Here is a 23,394-nt window from a genome sequence, read left to right on the forward strand (position 1 = left end):
GTCCATAAATAAATGGCTTGCTGAGTCTGGCGGGGAAGAACTTGACTGGCCTGCACAGAGCCCTGACCTCTACCCAATCAAACACCTTTGGGATGAATTGGAATGATGACTGCAAACCGGGCCTTAGGCCCAACGTCAGTGCCCAACCTCACCATTACATTACATTACATTACAGGCATTTAGCAGACGCTCTTATCCAGAGCGACTTACACAACTTTTACACAGCATTTACACTGCATCCATTTATACAGCTGGATATATACTGAAGCAATTCCGGTTGAGTACCTTGCTCAAGGGTACAACAGCAGTCACTAGTGCTCTTGTAGCAGAATGGAAGTGAATCCCCGTAGCCATGTTCCAAACAAGTGGAGGCTGTTAACTCTCTGGGGTCTGAGGGTAAAATGAGGCACACGGGTGATTGTGCCATGCTCTGACACTTGTGTAAATTTCATCAACTTCATATGCAGTGATTCCAAAGTGTTTGATATCTTTGTTTTCAGCTACAATAATATGGCAGCAGTAAGTAGGTCATAATCATATGTGGACTGTAAATTGCTCTAAAAACACACAAACTGTAAACAGTAGTTTAGGAATGTTGTAATAAAACACACTAAACAATAGTATCTACATTTTTGGATCACTGAAATGTGTTCATCAAGGTCTTGGGTATCAAAAGATGACAAAATATTTTAGCAAATCCAATGAGAAATATAAAATAAATTGCTAAAAGTTAGTGTTGTGACTACTATTTTTCAACACCAGGTGAGAATGGGAGGGCAAATGGCCTGTCTGTAATGAATATGCATTGGGTAGGAGGACCTGCCAGCTAAGTAGGCTATTCACACCTGGCCGCATGCCTCCCCACCACTAAGACCAAGACTCAATGAGCCATTTAGAAGATAGAAACAAAGACAGCTTTTGATTTTGGAACATTTATTGAAGTAAAATATATGCATGGAAGATGAGATGAGACTGGTATACTCTTGCGACGCCTGCGTGGCCTCTTAGCTAGTGATGAACTAGGCCATGTTTCCTGATCAGCATCTCTGTAAATATAATAAAAACAAAATTGTTAGGAAATGTGACATCAAATCAAACTTTATTTATATAGCACATTTCTTTCAACAGGTGAAAATTAAATGTGCTTTACAAAAAAGGGACAAACCACTAACTAATGAAAACAAAACTTAGGAAATGTGACATAGTTACATCATATACAAACAAAGAACCAAACAAACACAACCAGATGCAGTGAGGTAGCCTATAATTTTGAGATACAATGGTTAGAATCGTTCGTAGTGTGGGAATTTACCAGCGCGCATATTAGTGAATATTCCTACAAACACACAGAGAATGTAATACAGCACACATTTACAAATAATGTAAACTATCAACGAAACAACATTAGCTAAACTAAATAAACATTGATATTCCAACTCAACTACACGCAACGCATCAATAACAATGCCTCAATCTGAAGTAGGCTAGGTCTGTTTAGCAAAGTGGTTATTTTATTGCTATTTCCCGAACGTACATACAGTACGCTAATATCGATTGTGCGAGGATACTAAGTTTTAAAATCCTAGCCACGCCACTACACGCCAGGCATGGGCTATTTATTACCAATATGATCGAAAAAATACAGTCTACCTGCTACTTCTAACACAAGCAGACGCAGAGAGCCTATAGCCTATAATTTTGAGATGCAATAGTTTGAATAGTTCATAGAGTGGGAATTTACAAACGCGCATATTGCTGGATATTCCTACAAACACAGAGATACGTTCAGGGTTCGTACGGTCATGAAAAACCTGAAAAAGTCATTAAAATTTAAAATGCGATTTCCAGGCCCTGGAAAAGTTATGGAAAATAATATTTTTTGAAAAGTTTCGGAAAAGTAACCTTCGCGGTATTTTGGTGGTGTGAGAAGTTAATTTGGTCTGGCTCAGTCTGTTTACAGACACGCCCAACAGGCACGCTTCTGCTAATGTAGCAGTTAGTAAACGTAGGCCCTACTGTGCCAACAATATGCCAGGGAAGTGCAGCTTCAATAATATATCAGGGCTCGAAATTAACTTTTTTACTTTGTAGCACTGGTGCTCCCAAAAAGTTAGGAGCACCCACCAAAATGTAAGGAGCACCAACAATATATGCAATAGATTTTTTATTACAGTACGGTTTACAAGTAACAGTTAAACTGTCAAGCCTAAAATGAGTCGACTCTTCAAGGAATTGCGTGTTATGCATTCAAACGACAAAGCACTTCTCGTCACATTAATACCGCTAATTAAATCAACCGCCAGTAAACTGCATCGGAGAAATTAGCTGTTTCAACCGGGTCGCTACACAAAACACTACGTTAATGTTTCAAAAAACCGCCGTAATCGTTTGCTTCAACTTTTCAGCTTTCGATAACGCTAATAAATTGAACATAAACTTTTGTCTTCAGGTAACATTAGTTAACGCGTTAGCTCTCTGTGTCGCGTGACAGTGGAGTGCAGTGAAAGGGAGTGATTGAAGGCTAATATTAATCCATTTAAAATCAGCATTAAAGGTAAGAATGTCAAGTTCACGATTGGTTAGAAGGGTCACCATCAGTTCACAAGGCACATACTGAGTGTACTAACTAGCGAATGTACAGAGGAAGAGACATTCGACTGAAAAAGAAAAAAAAAAGAAGGTCGCACCAGAACAATTATTTGCACTCGCACAAATGCTCCCAATTATATTTCGAGGTCGCACAGATTAAATTTCGGGAGCATATGCGACCAAAATGGTTTGAGCCCTGTTTGAGACATTGACAAAATGTCAATGTTAAACTATTCGAATTAAAATATGAAAGAATGTATCTAAGTGTGTCTGTCTGGTGTTTATTTGTTTTAGAGAGGCACCATATGTTTCAGATGCAGACCTAATTTTACTTAGTGTTACAATAAATTATTTTAAATCGTCCCGCTGAGAAAGTCATTTGTTTTGGTCATGGAAATTCAGTTAAAGGTTGTGGAGAAGTCATGGAAAAGTCATTGAAAATCATTGGTGAAAAATTGTATGAACCCTGTACGTTGCAATACAGTACACATATTTACCAATATGATCATAAGAAATATACTTACTCATGAAGTTGATCCTCAGCTGGATCAGTTCGCTGTTTGAAATGACACCGCTCTTCATCAGTGTCCAGGCGGACCGGACCTGATGAGTTGTTCATCGCTCTCCAACAAGGCATCAAGTCCAGTCATTCGTGCCATTTTCCAAAATTAAACGAAATGTTTACCTCAAAAGAAGTGAATTAGGCTATAAGCTTTGACATTCTATCCCGCTTTCGCAGGCTTGGCATTTCTCACATGGATCTCACATCGCCCCTCCCCTAGTCCCCTTCTATGAAGAGTAATTATAATGTCGTTAACATGTGAATGCGATTTGGGCGGACTGCCTGCTGAGCGAAATTCACATAGTAATGAGTAAGGACTAACAAAGCATACATGGTATAATTAATCAAATTTAAAACAATTCATATTATTTGCCAATGGGCGCATTGGAAAGCCACAGTTCTAAGGTTTCTGTCAATGTTTTTATTGCGTCTGTATGATAACAGCTTGTGAAGTTAATAATCCAAATAGAAACGAAAGTTCATTTCATCTTGTCGAGCTCAGCCGGCGGAGCTCCCGACCCCAGAGGGTTAAAACAGCAAAAAGGGTCCAACTCCATATGAATGCCCATGGTTTTAGAATGAGATGTTCAACTAGTACATGTGGGTACACACACACACACTTTATGTAGATATACCATAATTAAAATTCTGAAGAGGTGAGTTTTAAGTGAGTTTAAAGCCTGACTGATATGTGACAAGTTCCAAAACCTGGGAGCAAAAAAACTGAAAGCAACCTCTCCACTTTTTTGTATCTGATTCTGGGTACATCAGCAATCAGGCACTAGAACATCCAAAAGCTTCCCTAGGCACATATTCGAACAGGCACACACAAATGAATGAAAGGACTGAAGTATGGGGGTAATGTGTGCTTTTTTCGTTTTTTGTTGAAACAAGTGGCACTGCATTTTCAAGTTGCAGCTGGTTAGTAGTTTTTAGTGGTAATCCAGAAAAGAGAGCATTGTAGTACTCAAGTTCACTGGTTAAAAGCATGTATAAGCTTCCCTGCATCTGGTTTAGTGAGTACGGGCCATACTTTAGAAATGGTTCCAAGATGATAAAACACAGTCTGAAAGCTTAGCTCAGCATCAAATATAACACCTTTAAGTTTTTTACTTCAGCTTTTGCATTTGCTGCCAGTGGCCCTAGATTCTTAACCATTTATTCTTGCTATGCTTTTTCTGCAATCACAATAATCTCTATCACAATAATTTTCTTAGTTCAGGTGGAGAAAATTTTGCAACATCCATAATTTAGTATTAATTAACAAATTAATGCATGGACTGAGTTTTGGTCCTCAGATGAAACTGATTGGGATGGTAGTTATGCCATCTGCCAAGTTACACCTTGGTGGGGCATGGCTCTTACCGATGGGGGTATTATCGTCTCAAAAATAAATAAATGTAACACAGATCCACAAATAAGTATAGCTGATCCACAAATAAATGCAGCTGATCCACAAAAAATGCAGCGGATCCATAAATAAATTCAGCTGATGCACAAATAAATGTAGCCAATCCACAAATAAATGTAGCTCATCCACAAATAAATGTGGCTGTTTCACATTTGTGCATCACCTCTCGCTTGCATTTATTTATGGATTATTGAGACAATCCTCACAAATCCACAAATAGGTTTTTAAATCAGATTTTAAGACATCACTTCGCTTAATGCCCACATTAGGCCAATCATAGCACACATACAGGATTAAGAATTGTTTTATGTAACACCAAGGCAACCGCTCGGTTCAGAATTTATTTTCACTTCAGTTTTCAGTTTTGGCTCTATGCAGTAGCCTATTTCTCAGACCACACTATCACTATCATCAATATACTAATAAACTATTGCTACCGTTAGTACACGCATAAGATCTGACCAGTTTAGTACAAAGCCTGGAATTCCAACACAGTGGAGGACTTATTAAATCCAGAAGCATTCATCGTCCGCTACTACAACAGTGCAAGATGCAAGCAAGCCCCAGTACACAGCAATCAAATGACAGGTACAACCCATCGAAAAGAAAGAAAAAAGCTCATCCACGGACACAAACTACCTACATACCACCAAGATCGAGGTTGGTGTCCTAACATCTATTAATAAAAAACTGGACCTTTTAGTCACACAGTCAAGTCAAGTCACTTCTATTTGTATAGCACATTTAAAAACAACAGGAGTTGCGCCAAAGTGCTTTCCAGTCACTACAATACAACACAACAAACCACAACAAAATTACATCACAATACAATACATGTATTAACAATACAACATAAAAAATAAAAAGAATAAGGAGTAAAAGGATAAAAGTACAGGATAAAATCAAAAAAAATTAACAGTAAAAGAGAAAAACGCAAGAACAGATTAAAAAAGATTAAAAACATAGAGGTGTTAAAAAAATAAATTAGGGGAAAACTGTGAAACCTCAAACGGCACTAAAAGCAAGAGAAAAAATGTGGGTCTTTAAATGTGATTTAAAATTATCAATGGTGGGGAAAAAACTTAATATGGGATGGGAGATTGTTCCAGAGCCTGGGGGCAGCAACAGAGAAAGCCCGATCGCCTTTAGTTTTAAGACGTGAGTTGGGGACTGAGAGGAGTTGTATTGCTGATGACCTCAGTGACCTGGGAGCAGAATATGGAGTCAGTAGATCAGTGATGTACTGTGGAGCTAATCCATTTAGGGCTTTAAATACAAATAGTAAAATTTTAAAATCAATCCTATATTTCACCGGTAGCCAATGCAAAAGCCAGAGCCGGAGTAATATGTTGCCTTTTCTTTGTTCCAGTTAAAAGTCTAGCAGCTGCATTCTGGACCATTTGCAATCAAGACAGAGTGGAATGGGTCAACCCCATATATAGGGAATTACAGTAATCCAGCCGAGAGGTGATAAAAGCATGGATAACTGTTTCCAGGTCCTTATGAGATAAAAACGGCTTTAACTTGGCTATGGTTTTAAGCTGATAAAAACTGCCCTTCACAACACTACTGACTTGTCTGTTAAAATTCAAAGACGTGTCCAAGAAAACACCAAGATTTTTAACTACAATTTGCACATTTTTAGACAGGGGACCAAGCGCAGTGCTTAGGCTAGTGACAGAGCTAGTGGGGCCAAATATAATTACTTCCGTTTTGTTATCATTCAGTTGAAGGAAGTTTCTCGCCATCCAGCATTTAATGTCATCTAGACAGTTAAAAAGGTTATTTAATGAGCAAGCATTGTCAGGTGTAACTGGCAGGTAAAACTGTGTGTCATCCGCATAACAGTGATACACAATATTATGTTTCTCAAAAACAGAGCCAAGGGGAAGCATGTAGAGTAAGAATAAAAGAGGCCCTAAAATAGAACCTTGAATGCCACATTTAATGGACGCAGGGGATGAAGAACAGTTTCATATTTTAATGGAAAAGGTTCTTTCTTTCAGGTAGGAGGTAAAACATTTTAACACTGAGCCCTGCAGACCAACTTCACCCTCCAGGCGTCTTAAGAGAATGCCATAGTCGATTGTATCAAATGCTGTGCTGAGGTCAAGCAGGACTAAGATGGCACAGGAACCAGAATCAACAGAGAGAAGGATATCATTATATACCTTCAATAGAGCGGATTCTGTACTATGTAGAGTTCTAAAACCAGACTGTTATTTGTCAAAAATGTTGTTTGTGTTTAAGTAGGAGGAGACAACTTTTTCCAAAACCTTAGAAATAAATGGTAGCTTGGAGATAGGCCTTTAGCTATTATGGTCATTGGGGTCTAGGCTAGGTTTCTTTAGTAGGGGTTGCACAATAGCGTGTTTAAAACTGCAAGGGACAACTCCATTGGTTAAACTGCTATTAATTATAGCCAAAATAAGGGGGCAGATTGTGGCGAAAACTTCCTTGAAAAGACGGGACGGTATAATGTCTAAGGGACAGTAAGTGGGATTCATGTGAGATACTACCTCAGACAGCTGGGAGGATGACACAGGTTGAAACTGCTGGAGGCAGCTGACTGGACAATGTATCTCTGAAGAATCAGAGCCTGAAGATGAGATGAGAGATCGTATGCTGTCAATTTTGTCTATTAAATAATTCCGAAACTTTTCACAGGTTTTAGTAGTGGACTCAGAGGTAGCTACAGCAGCAGTAGAAGGATTTAAGATAAGAGTTAATTGTGTTAAACAATATTTTAGGTCTGTGGGCGTTTTTATTAATTAGATCAGCATAATATTGTGTTTTAGCTGACTTAACAGAGCTTTGGTAAGATTTTAAGCAATCTCTTAAAATGTCATACGAGACCTGGAGTTTTTTTTCCATTTGCGCTCAGCTCTCCTACAAGCTTGTCTAACAGCACAGGTGGAGTCATTCAGCCAGGGAGTACCAACATTTTTAACCTTAGGTCTTTTCAGTTTTAAAGGAGCTACATAGTCCAGAGTGTCAGAGCAAGATGAATTGAAGAGAGTGACTAACTCTTCAGTGTCGGTGCGGGACAGAAGGGTATCTGAGATACGAGCTAAGTGAGTGAGCATGAATGTGTTGGAGAAATGTATGGGTGTGGCTGAGTTTATAGGCCGGATGAGGGAGCGGGGCTGGGAGGGGGTGGGGAGGGGACAAAACAAAGTGGATTCAAACACAACCATAAGATGGTCAGAGACACCAATGTCAACAATTTCAAGGTTAGAGACAGAGAAACCAGATGGTAACACAAGATCTAGTGTGTGACCCTTCTGATGTGTTGGACCCGACACTGATTGAGCAAGATTAAAAGAATCCACAAGGCATAAAAACTCATAGATTTTGATGGGCAACAGATATGAATGTTAAAATCCCCTACAATCAACAGTTTATCAGAGCGAGAGGCCATAAATAATAGAAAATCAGAGAACTCTTGGATGAAGTTACTGTTAGCTTTAGGTGGTCTGTACACCAATGCACATAGGACAGGGGTAGTGACATTAATCTTTAAAAGTTGCACCTCAAAAGTAGAGTAGGCATCGACGGGCATAACTCTGCATTTAAAACAGCTTTTAAAAACGGTGGCTAAGCCACCCCCACGACCAGTAGTCCTAGGGGAGTTTAAGAAGCTGCAGTGGGACGGACAAAGATCACCAAGTGAGGTAAGATCACCAACATTAAGCCAGGTCTCAGTTTCAAATAAAAAGTCCAACTGACGATACGTAAAGTTGTCATTTAAAATAAAGGTTTTGTTTTATAGGGACTGAGCATTTATTAGGGCAAATTTGACAGATGGGGAGTCCGGTATTTGCTGTGCAGCCCGCTCCGACGACATATTTCTGCTGAATTATAACGGATGGAGATTTGCAGCGTTTACACCGCCGCTCATAGCACTTGCTTTAGCGGGGAAAGAGCGAGATGTCCAATGTGTCATGATTTGGTATCTGACAGAGATGTCCGCAGAAAATATAGGATTAGTAGGATTAGTAGAGGGTCCTAGCTCAACATGACCACCAGTAAAGAAATAGGAGGAACCAATTAGACTGGCGCTAGGACCCCGGGGACGTCAATAGTAGTGGGACTGGTTAGAACACCTGGATTTCAAGGAAGTGTTTTGGCTTTCTGAGAGTGGAGCGCCTTGGTGGGCAACACAATAAAAAATGTTTGAAGACAGTAGCTTTGTCCCCAGCCAGTTAGGATGTATGCCATCATATCTAAATAACTGTCTGCGTTCCCAAAAGAGATTGAAATTGTCGATGTAGGAGGCTCCGTAGGCAGCGCAGGCTGATGAGAGCCAGGTGTGCAAAGACAGTAACCTGCTAAAACGCCCTACACTGCGGCCACAGAAGGGAATGGGGCCGGACACATAAATATGCCTCACAGATCTCTTCAGGGAACAGAATAAGTGCATAAAGTCCATTTTCAAAAGTTCAGACTGCTGTTTGCGAATATCATTTGTCCTTACATGAACAATGATCTTAGTAATGTCCGGTTCGTTTGCGAGGATCTCTATGGTTTTTTCCTCTATATCGTGGACAGTGGCACCCGGGATACAACAAGTTATAGCTGAGCTAGTTTTAACGTTCCTGATGATGGAGTCTCCTATGATCAGGGTTGTGATCTGATGTGGACGCTGTCTTGTGGATTTGGAGCTGGTCATCCTGGAGGCTGAGTGGCGGTGTCGACCGCGGGGACTAGGGGCTGCCAGGCCAGGGGCGTCATTCCTTAGACCAGCACCGGTACCGCGACTCCTCGAACTTCTGGGCAGCAGCGCTGGACTGGCCATGAGCTCCAGGCCGACAGTGGACAGGTGTTGGTCCAACTTCCCCAGCACATCGAACCTGTTACCCAGCTGGATAGACTCCGGAGGTGGAGAGGAGTTTGTACCTCGATTCTTGTCGCCCCGGATGACGATCCAGGGTTCCGGAGGAGCGGCTGTTACAGTAAAGTACAGTGAAATATCCTCATTCTAAAATACCACTAACCTATTTAAAGGCACTCAATTTCAAAAATAACGTATATAGCCTAACCGAAATATTTTCAGCAGTAACATTTCGATTTGGACGATGAAATCTTATCTGAGACCAAATGAGTCCTGTCGCTCCCCAGTTCTAACTTAGCCCAGAAAACAGTATATCAGCTAGGTCTATCAGCAAGCATACGCCTAAGCCATGCTCAGAATTTCTCAAGAATAATAGCATTTTCCAAGAAATAACTAAAGTCACTGATAAAATTTTGTCAGGTGCAGTGTCTTTTACTGCTACCACAAACTGAATACGTAATGCAGCTATAATGAGACAAAACTTCCGGTTACACTGAGCTATAAAACGCTATTCCAAAAGTAAAATTAGACATATTATACATCGTTAGAAAGCTGATTCTGTCACCTATTGGATCAATTAACTGTCAATCAAGCCAGATTGTACTACAAAGGATGACAACACCAAAAACTGTGTGTGGTATTACGCACAGCTATTTCGGAAGATCCAGGCGCCACAAATGAGCGTGCATTTCCCAAACGGATTGTCCAAGACAATATATGACCACTTTGTCTGGAAAAGGGCATCTCCACACATAAAACCAATGATAAGGTTGTATATTTATTCCATATTTAGTCGCAGATATTGACAGCAGAATTACATGGTATAATTTTTGAAAAATTCATCTAGTTTATTTCAGTGTTCAGTGAGCAGCATTTTTCACAGCTGTACAGGCATACCTACCTACAGCGACAAAATTGGAGGAAGCAGGATTTATAAGAAGCCTTAGTCAGATACACCTCGGTCAATAATTCGATTCTTTCCGAGTCATGTATATTGGGACAACGACAATAGTCCAATTAAATTTCATCTTTGGCCAAATCGAGCCATTAATATAGCTCGATTTCAATTGTGCATGAAAACGTACTGTATGACTATGGCTATCTTAGCTCACACAAACTAAACAAGCTCTATTCCAAAGCAATGCTACTTAATACGGGTGAAGGAAGATGCCACTATTTGTATTTGTATCCATATTTGTTCAACCAACGGAATTATTTGCATTTGTATTTGGATAAAAAATGGAAGCAGACAGGCTAAAACATGAAGTATGTAGAGATCAACCCAAAGCTGTATTAAATGCCAAAGATCCCAGCTTTTTACCATTATAATCTCTGGCACTGCGATTGTTGAGATATTAAAGCATTAAATAATCCAATTTGAGAACAGGTAATTTGCTTTCTAAAGCTGTGTTTAACAATGACCTATATGTTACATAAGCTTTTAAAACACGGAGGTAAACAGTCAAATCAAGTTCCAAATATAGGCAAACTCATCCTTACTCTGAACTGCAGAGTATGAACAGCAAGAACCCCACCACCCTTACCTGAAGGGTACATTGAAGTCAATTATAAACAAAAAAAAATGCTTATATAATTCAAAAAATCATTGAAAATTAAACGAAGCATTTAAAAATAGTATGCAAGGCTAACATGATTAGTTTTTTTGTTTGTTAATACTTTTACTCCCCTCTTAGACAGATAAGAACACTTAATTAATCAACTTCTAAACAACTCTCCTCTTTTCTCTCCCTGAACAACCTCCTAGACCCCTACCAGTCTGGCTTCAGACCTGGCCACTCGACGGAGACCGCACTCCTCTCGGTCAATGAGTCGCTTCACGCCGCACAAGCAGCCTCCCATTCATCTGTCCTGATCCTCCTAGACCTTTCTGCTGCCTTTGACACCGTCAACCATCCCATCCTCCTGTCCTCCCTGGCAGCTATGGGGATCTGTGGCACAGCACTTGACTGGATTGAGTCCTATCTCTCCGGTCGCTCCTTCCAAGTCGCCTGGGCTGGTGCAGTATCAGCACCTCGCCCCCTTGCCACAGGAGTTCCCCAGGGCTCTGTCCTTGGTCCCCTCCTATTCTCCCTGTACACCCAATCTCTTGGTCCTGTAATCTCTGCCCATGGGTTGTCCTATCATTGTTATGCCGATGACACCCAACTCTTTCTCTCCTTCCCGCCCTCTGACACTCAGGTCTCTGCTCGCATCTCTGCTTGCCTGAGGGACATCCAGAGCTGGATGGATAACCACCATCTTAAGCTGAACCCAGGCAAGACGGAGATGATCTTCATCCCTGCTCCATCCTCTAACCTTCTCGACTTTTCTATTTCCCTGGGGGACACTGTGGTGTCATCATCATCCCACCGCAAAAAACCTTGGAGTGGTGATGGACAACAGACTGTCCCTCTCCCAGAACATCACGGCGGTGAGTCGAACGTGCAGGTTCTTCCTGTACAACATCCGGAGAATCCGCCCCTTCCTCACCACCTACGCAACCCAGCTCCTGGTTCAAGCGATGGTCCTGTCCCGCTTGGACTACTGCAACTCGCTACTGGCTGGTCTGCCAGCATCCGCCATCAGACCCCTGCAGCTCATCCAGAATGCTGCAGCGCGTCTGGTCTACAACCTCCCCAGACATTCCCATGTCACCCCCCTGCTCACTGACCTCCACTGGCTGCCTGTTATGGCTCGCATCAAATTTAAGTCCTTGGTGCTTGCATACCAGGCAGCTAAGGGGTCAGCACCAGGGTACATTCAGAGGATCATCAGACCCTACACACCAGCCAGACCTCTCCGTGCTCGGCCACCTCTGGACCCGCTTGGTCTCCTGCCCCTCCTTATCTCCCGTACGTCGCACACACTTCACCGTGCTCCTCTGCTGCACTCTCGTCCTAGGCCTCACTCTGCTGGATAATTTGATTATGTTAGTGTATCTGGCAGGATTGTTTTTGTATGATTAGGTGTGATTCCAGTGCTAGTTTGTACTTGGTAGGATTCTTGCTTGCTGAACAAGCTTACTCTACAGGGTTGGAGTCCTGATCGATGTGGTCACTTCTGGCACTACGATCCTTACTTTACTCTAGTGTTTCTTTTGCGCCTCTACATCATGAAACCTATGCACTTGTTGTACGTCGCTCTGGATAAGAGCGTCTGCTAAATGCCTATAATGTAATGTAATGTAATTATCCCCATGGGGACAGTTTCCTAGCAGCATATAACATTCACACTTATAAACATAGCCTACATTTATACTAAACAATATATTATTATTTACACTAGAGAAGGAGGGAGAGGGGGCAGGAATAAATAAATACAGAAGATAATGACGAATATTTAGGCCTTTTCCAGAATATTTGCCCAATTAATGTACTGTGTTTGTGGCTCAGATAAAGTTTAGTAAAATAAGTATAAAAGTCTAATTTATTTTACAATGCAAAATAATAAAAAATATTTTGTGAACACAATTTTTGAAATAATTATAATAATGCATTTTGTACATGATGTGCTTTTCATACACCCTGTGAGGATGGCAAGCAGTCAAACAGGACGCAGACAGAAATAGGGTGAACGGTGAAAATAATTTTATTTAAAATGCAAAAAAACAAACAAACGAATGAATGAATGAATGAATGAATGAATGAATGAATGAATGAATGAATGAAAAATCTAAATAAGCAAATAAAGAAACCAGACAATCACTACCGTAATGTTTCCCTTGGTCAGACTGAGTAGGTTATTCACTCAATCACAAGCTCTCTCTACTGATCCAAACGGAGGCCTGAAATAAGTTAAACCCCCTCAGACAGCACCATTCTTACCATTAAAATCAATTAACTAAACAGAAATTATTAAAATTGTAATTTTCTATCCCACCTATAAAACATGAAAATACACGAACACACATTCAACAAATATGCTTACCCCACTACAAATACATCACAATTACATAGAACATTAAAACCGAATCCCCCTCTGCAATAAACCACTGTGAACTACACTGTCCACAAGGCATAAAACCACCACGATCAGTGCAACGCCCTCGTTTTCCCAAATGCTGCAGAAACGATTCACCATGAATATAATCGTGATTTAACATAGCATACTGGAGATACAAATTAACGTGTGTGCCCGGTAAAATGCATATAAACGGTTCGCAATGATTAACAGTAAAATTTAAGGTTTTATTTTGATGTATACTGACAATTCCCCATACAACTTTAACTAACAAACAGGAAACAGACATGGTATGGTGCATTTAAAATATATACACTTGTAAAAAGATGCGCATTTCCCTCGCTTCCTCTAAGCGAGGTGTACCACAAACTTTGGGGCGGAGAATTAAAAACAGAATTAGTACTCCGACACTCACCCAAAGTAAAGGATTCATTGAATTGTTCAAACATATATTGAAGTCATTTTTACAAATTGTAGGTGTAACAGCTGTAATTGCAGATAATTTCCACAAATGATAAATGATTGCCATTTGAAACTTTCATGTGACAGAAAGTTTGAATAACCACATTCAGATGGTAAGACGAAAACGCACAGGGCCAAGTTACTTGAAAAAATTTAGGAAACGTTCGGTAGCATTGCATTGGAATAGAGCTTATTAAATTTGTATGAGCTAAGATAGCCAATATTGATTTTGTAAGTTTTAATCTGACATACAGACTGTGCTTTGTATGCATAACTTGGCATTGTTGTATGTTGAAGATGTGTTTTTGCTGAGATTCTAACAAACCCCCGACACAAATGCAACAGACATAAAAGAGACAAGAGCTTTTAAGAGATAAAAGTGTATAACCTACCTTTTCTTGCAGATTTCCTGCATAGCCCAGATAGAGTCTAACAGCCTCAATGAGGGTCATTATAGTGAGGACAGTTATAAGGATGAACTTGTAGTACTCAGGAAGGGCAGGATACTGACAGAAGATGGAGAAAAACAGTATGGAAGGTTACTTCAACACCTAATTCCTATAGCAATACAGGAAAATATCACCAATGTTTTACTTTCTTTGGCAATGCACAGCTTCCGCTTTCAACTGACTAATATCAGGCTATGTTTACATTCATGCTCATTCAGTTAACTATGACCTATCAGACTTAATTTAACCCTCCTACTATGTATCAATTTGACCCCATTCAAGGTTTACATGGTTAACATACTTTTTTCAGTTAGATTTTTCATGACTTTTCCTAATTTTAGGGGTAAAACATGGTAAACATAAAATTCACTAAGTGGTATTTTTTTCAATGTCCTGTACACATTTTGTACACATCAGTGTTGTTTGGGGTCATTTTGACCCCAAGCTCAACAGCAATATAAAACCTGAGAAAATATAAACTTTTTACACAGCTCTTCATTTTGATCTTGCTTTTTGTTGTCTTGGTTGATACTGAGGGCACTTTCACATTCATTTTTATAATCTTCAAAAAATATTTTTCTTGCTTTAGACCCCTAACATAAGACATTTCCCATAGCTTCCCTGGGAAATATACTTGTAGCAGTGTGAGAGCTCTGATAGTTCACACAACATGGGGGAGCTGCAAACATACAGTACTTTTTGTGAGAGCTCTGATAGTTCATGCAACATGGGGGCAGAGCAAACATAATTCATGCAACATGGGGGCAGGGGCAAACTTGTAATAAGGGCTCCACACACAGCCCTCAAAACCATTTCAGTTTGCATGTGCCTCAACTAAAGTTTTTGAGAATGACCACCAGACAGAGGCCTAGATTGTCTGCCACTGAGGTTCTATCACAGCTCTTGGAGAGTTAAAGTGATTTAGAGGAGGATGTGTTGAGGATAAAGTTGAGGAAAACCCTGATAATGAGGCATCCTCCTCTCATGAGAATGAGGCCCATGGGATACCATAGGTTGACGCCCCCAAAGTCCCTTGTGATACCACATTTTGACCCTCCTGTCATCTCTCAATCACCAAGAATTGACACATTCACTTCCAAAACTGGAAAGATGCCATGGTCCCGCTCCCCAGTTGAAAGACAGGGTAGACTCAGTGCTGCTAATGTTATTAACATGGTTCCAGGCCCCACCAGATATGCAAACAGTTATGTACAAGACATAAAATCTGCATGTGGACCATTGCTTTATGGACTTTTGACTCATCTGAACGAAGAATTGTTATGTTCATTTTCTATCAAAACTTCCAAAGATTCTAGTGATTAATTTACTTTTTATTGGTGTTTCCTCACCCTACGATAGATTGGTGGCCTGTCCAGGGTGTATTCCAGCCTCTTGCCCAATGCAAGCTGGGATAGGCTCCAGCACACCCACGACCCTGCTCAGGATAAGCAGGTATAGATTATGGATGGATGGATGGTGTTTCCTCATTATTGAATAACTGTTATGTACTACTTAGTGATGTTCTGAAGTGCTGAACCTAAACATTTTAAATTTTGTTTTTTCCTGGGGTCAAATTGACCCCAAACATAAATGTTACTATGCTTGATAATAAAATATTTGTTTCTTTTCAAATGTATTTTTTTTAATGAGCACTTAAAATCAATATAAAGCCCTGAAAACACCAAAATAAATTTTTATTTAGGTCAATCAATGAGATTTTATTGTGATTTGTGCATTTGTCAATAGTCATGAAATATCAATACTTCATATATAAGGGGGGGGGGGGGGGGTGAGTCATGTTTTATTTAGTGGGCTATTAAGATGGTCAGTAGAAAGGCCTAAAGTAGCTGAGAGATAAACTTGGGTACCACTTTCAGTTATAATCATTTTATGTAGGTTTGCATTGCTGGGGTCAATTTCACCCCAAACATAAAAATTGTTAGTTTATTTGAACATAATAGGAGGGTTAAAGTAAAAATATAAGATAAAGTTGCATAACACTCTATCTATCTCTTATCATTTACCAAGTAAGTTTGACTTTACATTTACTCTGGTGAGTGAATATGGCATACAGTACCTTGAGGTCCAGCATGACAACTTCACAAACCCACCATAAGGGGAAGAACCACATGTTGAAAGACAGGGAAATTTGCAGAGGAAGACTGGACACAACATCATTACCTGAAAAAGGGAAGTCAGTCAATGCTTCCTTACAATGTTGTATGTCACAATGCCATTAGCCATCTAGCATACAACTTGTTATGAAAACAAATTTGATTTCACATAAAGACGCATAAAAGTCACCTTTTAAAAGGAACATTAATGCACCAGTCTGTTGTTTGCTAGGTCACTACTGGGATGGTAGGTAGAGGCCATCCTGCCAAATTACGTGTTGGCAAGGCAGCATGCCCTATATACCTATACACCACTGAGAGTTTAGCACTTTTCAGGGTTTCCTACAGAAATGACCACACTCTCAGCCCTTTAAAGCTGTAACAAACAGCCTGATACTCCAGCCTAGTTACAAAGTTATAAATCCAGAAAGCCCTGTGTATAAAACCATGGGGTGTGAGGGCACTGCTTAATAAATCACCAACACGGTATATAGATACTCGTGAAAACAATGTATTTTTGAAAACGTGCACCCACTATATACAATCAAACACCATACCCTACAATATAATGCATATACATATACTTATACACATATTTCTACACAACTGAAACATGAAAAGTCCTTTACAAAGCCCCACATCCACAAAAGGGTTTCCACTGGATGACAAGATAAGTCTCAAGGAAAAAACAGAAAAAATATTCCAACAAAAAAGAAAAAAAACAAAAAGGAAAAATACCTTAATCCAGCAAAAAAGGAGAAAAAGAAAAGGGAAGGAAAGATCTCACCCGGGTTGGAGATTTTCCATGTACTTACCCGGTTAATACTTTTCTATTAGTTTGTGCTTGGTGTCATTTCTTTTCAACAGTGGTAACTTTACATATCACCACACCTCTTGTTCCAGACAGAAATTTGAGGATGCATGTAGATGCATTTTATTCCAGTTTCTTCACAAACTTCAAACACAAACACAAACTTCTTTACACCATGACAAACCATTCAAAAAACCATAGGCATCTCCCTCGCCTTCTGTCCTACCTTTATTGCTTTACTTCCTACACCCCACTTCCTCTCCGGGAGCCATTTTGGGAGGGCAACTTCCTCCATAAAGGGACAAACTGCTATTTAAATTTTGCCTTGTATAGCATTAAATGGATCCCGTCGACACCCCAGTATTGGATGCAGCCATATCTTTCCATGGTTCACAAGGACTCATTTACTGCACGAAGATTATTTGTTGTAATGGCAAAATCCGCAGTGTCACAAAACATTAACTTATTTACCTTCAGACCTCATATCAACAGACAAAATTCACAAACAACTTCACAAGTCCACACAATAAAACCCCAAACTTGGGTGATTTCACGTTTTTTTCCTTCTTTTTCCTGCACATTATATCATCACAAATGCTCCAGTACCACTATCAATAATTCCCCCCATTGGACATTTACCTACATCTGCCAATGACATCTCACCTTGAAACTTGCCAATTGCAGGACAGTCGATAACTGGTAAAAGGACATTGTAAAATCTTGATGTCACTAGTCCTGCTTTTGTGTGGAAGCTAGCTTGCTTGCTAATATTAATCACAAAAAACTATTTTAAATGTTGTTTTTTTGCATTTTTGTGGAAAGCTCATTTATGTTTTATTTGCATTCTCTATCATTTCACATCCAAACCCCACATAATATTATTGCATGACTCTGACACCGACATGACTTCAAGGTAGGCCATAAAACCTCAGACTGAATCTGTAAAGCCGCGTTTCCACCGCAGGAACTATACCCCGGAACTAGGAACATTTTGAGGAACTCGGGTCTAAATTTAGTTCTGGGGGCTTTGTTTTACCCCCCAAAACGTTCCTGCTCGGGGGGTAGTACTTTCCGAAAGTACAGGAACCTTTTGGGTGGAGCTTGCAGCACTGAACATTTCTGATTGGTCGAGTACTGGTAGCATTTGTGTTGTATTTATTTTCCGCCATTACCCGCCATGTTTGAAAATATGCTGCGGCAAACCAATTTATTTTCATAATAACTTCAAATCAAACTTGTATGTTATGCGGCGCAGTAGCCTACTTTTGGTTATAGCCTGTCAACGTCTTGGAATTATAACGTGTGCTCTTCTGTTCTTTTCTTGCTTTAGTATTCGTTTTATAAAATGCTAAGCATTCGTGCTGGGACAGCATATTACGCAGGCTACCAAAACATTCAAACGGATTAATTCGGTTGCTGAATATTTTCTTCCGGATTTTCTTTGTTAGCCCGTTGTAATTGACTCAAAACGTTTGATACAGTTATGTGAGGTATGCGGTAGTTCTGCATAATTAACATTGGTGATACAGTACAAGCAAACTGGAAATCACCTTCTGCACTTTTATCCGGGTAAAATAACAGGTTAATTCTAGTAATCTTCCCTTTAGCTTTTCAGACTGCCGTAATTTTACTCAATTTTACTGCCATTTTTCAATCCCACGAAAAGACCAGGAAGACTATGGACTCATTTATGGTGCATGGTTCGCATCTGGAGGGCACACTTCGCTGCTCGGCTAGCAGTAACTTCGAAGGAAAGCAAACGGTGGCTGTACCACTACTAATTTACATTTTCACGCAAGTCCGAGTTTTCGTTCTATTCTTGTCATTTTGCGATTAGCCTATATGGAATTGACGACGAGAAAGTAATAAAACAGCAAATTGTTTACAACGTGTGCATGTTTTCTGCTGTTAATGAATGTGTTTGAGAGGATATATGAAAATCAATAAATACAAAAGTAACCATATATAGTCATTGTTGGTAACCCGTTGTATATAAGTGGAATAAACCCCTCCGGGCTGTCCCGGTTATTAGAAAATAATGTAGGCTACTTCGGTGGTAGTATGGGGTTACAGAAGAAATCATATGACAGATGGACTGACGACAACGTCAGTGGGCTAATTTGCCTAATCTTCGCGGTACTTTAGACCCCGGTGGAAACGCAGACAACCATTGGCTGAAGGAACCTTTTAGTTCCTGGTAAAGTAGTTCCTGGGACTGAAAGTTCCGGGTAATTTTGGTGGAAACGCGGCTTAACTGTTACATTATTACTCTTTAACTAGAAAGGTTACAACTCCTGAAGGAATTGTGTGGGCTTGCTTCTTATTCCAACTGGTACTGTCCTCAAGGCTCAATGCATTTCAATGAGGGTGTAGCATTCTAAGCCCAGAGTCTCTTTTAAGTATCGCTTTATTTTGCTACTGAGTTTAAGCCAACAAAAGTGCATATTAAATGTATAGCTTCAAACATTTACTGAATTAAAATGTACTTCCATGAATGTGTATTCTACGGTGGCCGACAAGGGCAAACACGCTGCAACGGCCCAAAACGTTTCCATAAGGAGAAACGTGCTGCAGCTTCAGAAACGATGCCAACTTAAAAACACATACGAAAATCCAAAACCAATACAACAACAGAAACATGCTGTAAATGAGAAAATGTGCTACAGAAAGCCAAAACAAATACATTAACAGCAAACACGCTGCAAATACAGAAACGTTGCAAAATCCAAAACACACAAACTCCGAAAACAAATGCAACAGAAAAACGCTGCATAACCAGTCAAAACAACGGAAGTTCCCCAGAAGAGAAAAAAAAAGAGATTAAAAAAATTAAAGAGGCGACATTTATTTATTTATTTATTTATTTAAAAGGGACAACACACAGTAGCCTAATCAACATTTCTGCAGTTGTGTCAAATGGTACAGTGCCAGAGTTAGCTCAAGAGCTAATTTTCATAAACATACAAAGGTACGTATTCGTTTTTTACATTTGGCCTTAGTCATTACCCGTGTTTCCACCAAAATTACCCGGAACTTTCAGTCCCAGGAACTACTTTACCAGGAACTAAAAGGTTCCTTCAGCTAATGGTTGTCTGCGTTTCCACCGGGGTCTAAAGTACCGCGAAGATTAGGCAATTAGCCCACTGACGTTGTCGTCGGTCCATCTGTCATATGATTTCTTCTGTAACCCCATACTACCACCGAAGTAGCCTACATTATTTTCTAATAACCGGGACAGCCCGGAGGGGTTTATTCCACTTATATACAACGGGTTACCAACAATGACTATATATGGTTACTTTTGTATTTATTGATTTTCATATATCCTCTCAAACACATTCATTAACAGCAGAAAACATGCACACGTTGTAAACAATTTGCTGTTTTATTACTTTCTCGTCGTCAATTCCATATAGGCTAATCGCAAAATGACAAGAATAGAACGAAAACTCGGACTTGCGTGAAAATGTAAATTAGTAGTGGTACAGCCACCGTTTGCTTTCCTTCGAAGTTACTGCTAGCCGAACAGCGAAGTGTGCCCTCCAGATGCGAACCATGCACCATAAATGAGTCCATAGTCTTCCTGGTATTTTCGTGGAATTGAAAAATGGCAGTAAAATTGAGTAAAATTACGGCAGTCTGAAAAAGCTAAAGGGAAGATTACTAGAATTAACCTGTTATTTTACCCGGATAAAAAGTGCGGAAGGTGATTTCCAGTTTGCTTGTACTGTATCACCAATGTTAATTATGCAGAACTACCGCATACCTCACATAACTGTATCAAACGTTTTGAGTCAATTACAACGGGCTAACAAAGAAAATCCGGAAGAAAATATTCAGCAACCGAATTAATCCGTTTGAATGTTTTGGTAGCCTACGTAATATGCTGTCCCAGCACGAATGCTTAGCATTTTATAAAACGAATACTAAAGCAAGAAAAGAACAGAAGAGCACACGTTATAATTCCAAGACGTTGACAGGCTATAACCAAAAGTAGGCTACTGCGCCGCATAACATACATGTTTGATTTGAAGTTATTATGAAAATAAATTGGTTTGCCGCTGCATATTTTCAAACATGGCGGGTAATGGCGGAAAATAAATACAACACAAATGCTACGAGTACTCGACCAATCAGAAATGTTCAGCGCTGCAAGCTCCACCCAAAAGGTTCCTGTACTTTCGGAAAGTACTACCCCCCGAGCAGGAACGTTTTGGGGGGTAAAACAAAGCCCCCAGAACTAAATTTAGACCCTAGTTCCTGCGGTGGAAACGCACTGAGTTCCTCAAAAGGTTCCTAGTTCCGGGGTATAGTTCCTGCGGTGGAAACGCAGCTTTTTACAATATTATAAAAGAGCAACAGATTTACGTAGCTAGCGTTGGCGTGCTAGACTTTGACTTCTACAAAAACTTGCTAGCGACAACACTGTATGCCAGATGCTGCCAGATTTTGAAGAGAGAGTGGATACTTTGTTTTCCTCACTATTTAAATAAAAAAATTTTAAAAGTGTTCTCCTTTTCAGTAACTTATATGGGTGTTTAACTAGTGCTTTATGTGTTCTGCTCTCCTTTTCACCTCTCTCCACCTTCCTCTTATGCAATGTCCCCTCGCTGATCAATAAAGTATCCCATCATATGTGGAGACGATGTAGAGGAGAGAAAACTAAATGCAATCAAAACACTCGGGTCTCCCGGAAAGTAGTTAGCTACCACTACGGAGAACGTTAGCTAGAGTGAAATGCAAGATCTGGCACACAATGTTGTCGCTAGCAAGCTCTTGTTGAAGTCAAAGTCTCTAGCACGCCAACGCTAGCTACGTAAATCTGTTGCTCTTTTATAATATTGTAAAAAACTAAGGCCAAATGTAAAAAAAAGAATACGTAGTACCTTTTTATGTCGTCTCTTTAATTTTTTTTAAATCTCTTTTTTCTCTTCTGGAGAACTTCCGTTGTGTTGACTGGATATGCAGCGTTTTTCTGTTGCATTTGTTTAGTTCATGTGCTTTTGATTGTGCATCGTTTCTGTATTTGCAGCGTGTTTGCTGTTAATGTATTTGTTATGGCTTTCTGCAGCACGTTTTTTCATTTGCAGCACGTTTTTGATTTTGCATCGTTTCTGTAGCCTATTTGCAGAGTGTTTGCTGTTAATGTATTTGTTTTGGCTTTCTGCAGCACGTTTTTTCATTTGCAGCATGTTTCCGTTGTTGTATTTGTTTTGGATTTTCATACGTGTTTTTGAATTGGCATCATTTCTGAAGCTGCAGCACGTTTCTCCTAATGGAAATGTTTTGGGCCGTTGCAGCACCTTTGCCCTTGTCGGCCACCGTAGTATTCATATAATGTGCATCCATACATCACAATAGTCTCAACTATTATCATTTTATATTTGTGCGTATATTCTGAAAGGCACAGTCTTAGCGTTGCTCGGTCCTGTAACACGGGTCTCGACAGAATATAACAAATGGCATGTCTTTAATGCAGCGGACAACCACCAATGTGTGACGAATAACCCAAAACACGCTTAACCACAAACAACAGCGCTAACTTCTTAACTCGTTCTGCACATCAAACACATCTCAATCGTTTAAACCCAAAATAAACGATACAAAATGCCTGAAAAACGAGGCGCAAAAAATGCTGATACAATTAGCATATAGCAGATAATAGACTAAGGCAATTAACATAGCAGGTAACACGTTAGTTCACCAAGTTTACAAAATGAACTATTCTACAAGTGTTTTACATATAAAATATATATATACAGTATTAGAAGAAGATTTACCAACCTTGTGCCCTCATAAACCAGGCGCTATACCATTTAGAAAAGTGTCATGAGTAAAACTTGGCTAACTATATAGCTAGCTTGTTATGGCATGTCCTCACCTCTGTAATGTTATTTGTTGTCCTCCGCGTGTCCATACATCTGTATCGGTGGTTGTAGCTGTGTGTCATTAGCTCTTACTCATGCGTGCAGGATAGCATCCGTACGCAGGTTGTAGCTGTGTGTCCGTAGCTCCTACTCATGCGTGCAGGATAGAATCTGTACGCGCTAAGTAAGTTAACTAAAGTAGGCGAAACGCGAACATGTTAGCGTAGGCGATAAAGCTGTGCTTAAAAATCTCGTGCCGCTGGAAGTGCGTCCTACTCATAGAACGTGACCACCTGCGCATGCGTCCTACAGCGTTCCACGAAACGTCCCTGCAC

General features: G+C 39.9%; 1 protein-coding gene and 1 long non-coding RNA gene across 2 annotated transcripts in view; both read right to left on the reverse strand.

Annotated features, from left to right (window-relative positions):
* The window catches only part of tmem17 (transmembrane protein 17), a 91,758-nt gene that overhangs the window by 34,964 nt on the left and 33,400 nt on the right, over nucleotides 1-23,394 (reverse strand). The window contains exons 2-3 of the mRNA XM_064335677.1: nucleotides 16,345-16,448; nucleotides 14,211-14,324 (exon numbers count right to left, since the gene is read on the reverse strand). Coding sequence (XP_064191747.1) covers nucleotides 14,211-14,324; nucleotides 16,345-16,448 — 218 coding nt within the window. The remainder of the gene's footprint in view (nucleotides 1-14,210; nucleotides 14,325-16,344; nucleotides 16,449-23,394) is intronic.
* LOC135254999 (uncharacterized) lies at nucleotides 155-5,462 on the reverse strand. The gene is made up of 2 exons (XR_010330028.1): nucleotides 3,114-5,462; nucleotides 155-1,046 (listed from the first exon to the last, which is right to left on the reverse strand). It is a non-coding gene; the product is annotated as an uncharacterized LOC135254999 (long non-coding RNA).

This window comes from Anguilla rostrata, chromosome 5 (assembly GCF_018555375.3).
Source record: "Anguilla rostrata isolate EN2019 chromosome 5, ASM1855537v3, whole genome shotgun sequence".
Lineage (NCBI taxonomy): Eukaryota > Metazoa > Chordata > Actinopteri > Anguilliformes > Anguillidae > Anguilla > Anguilla rostrata.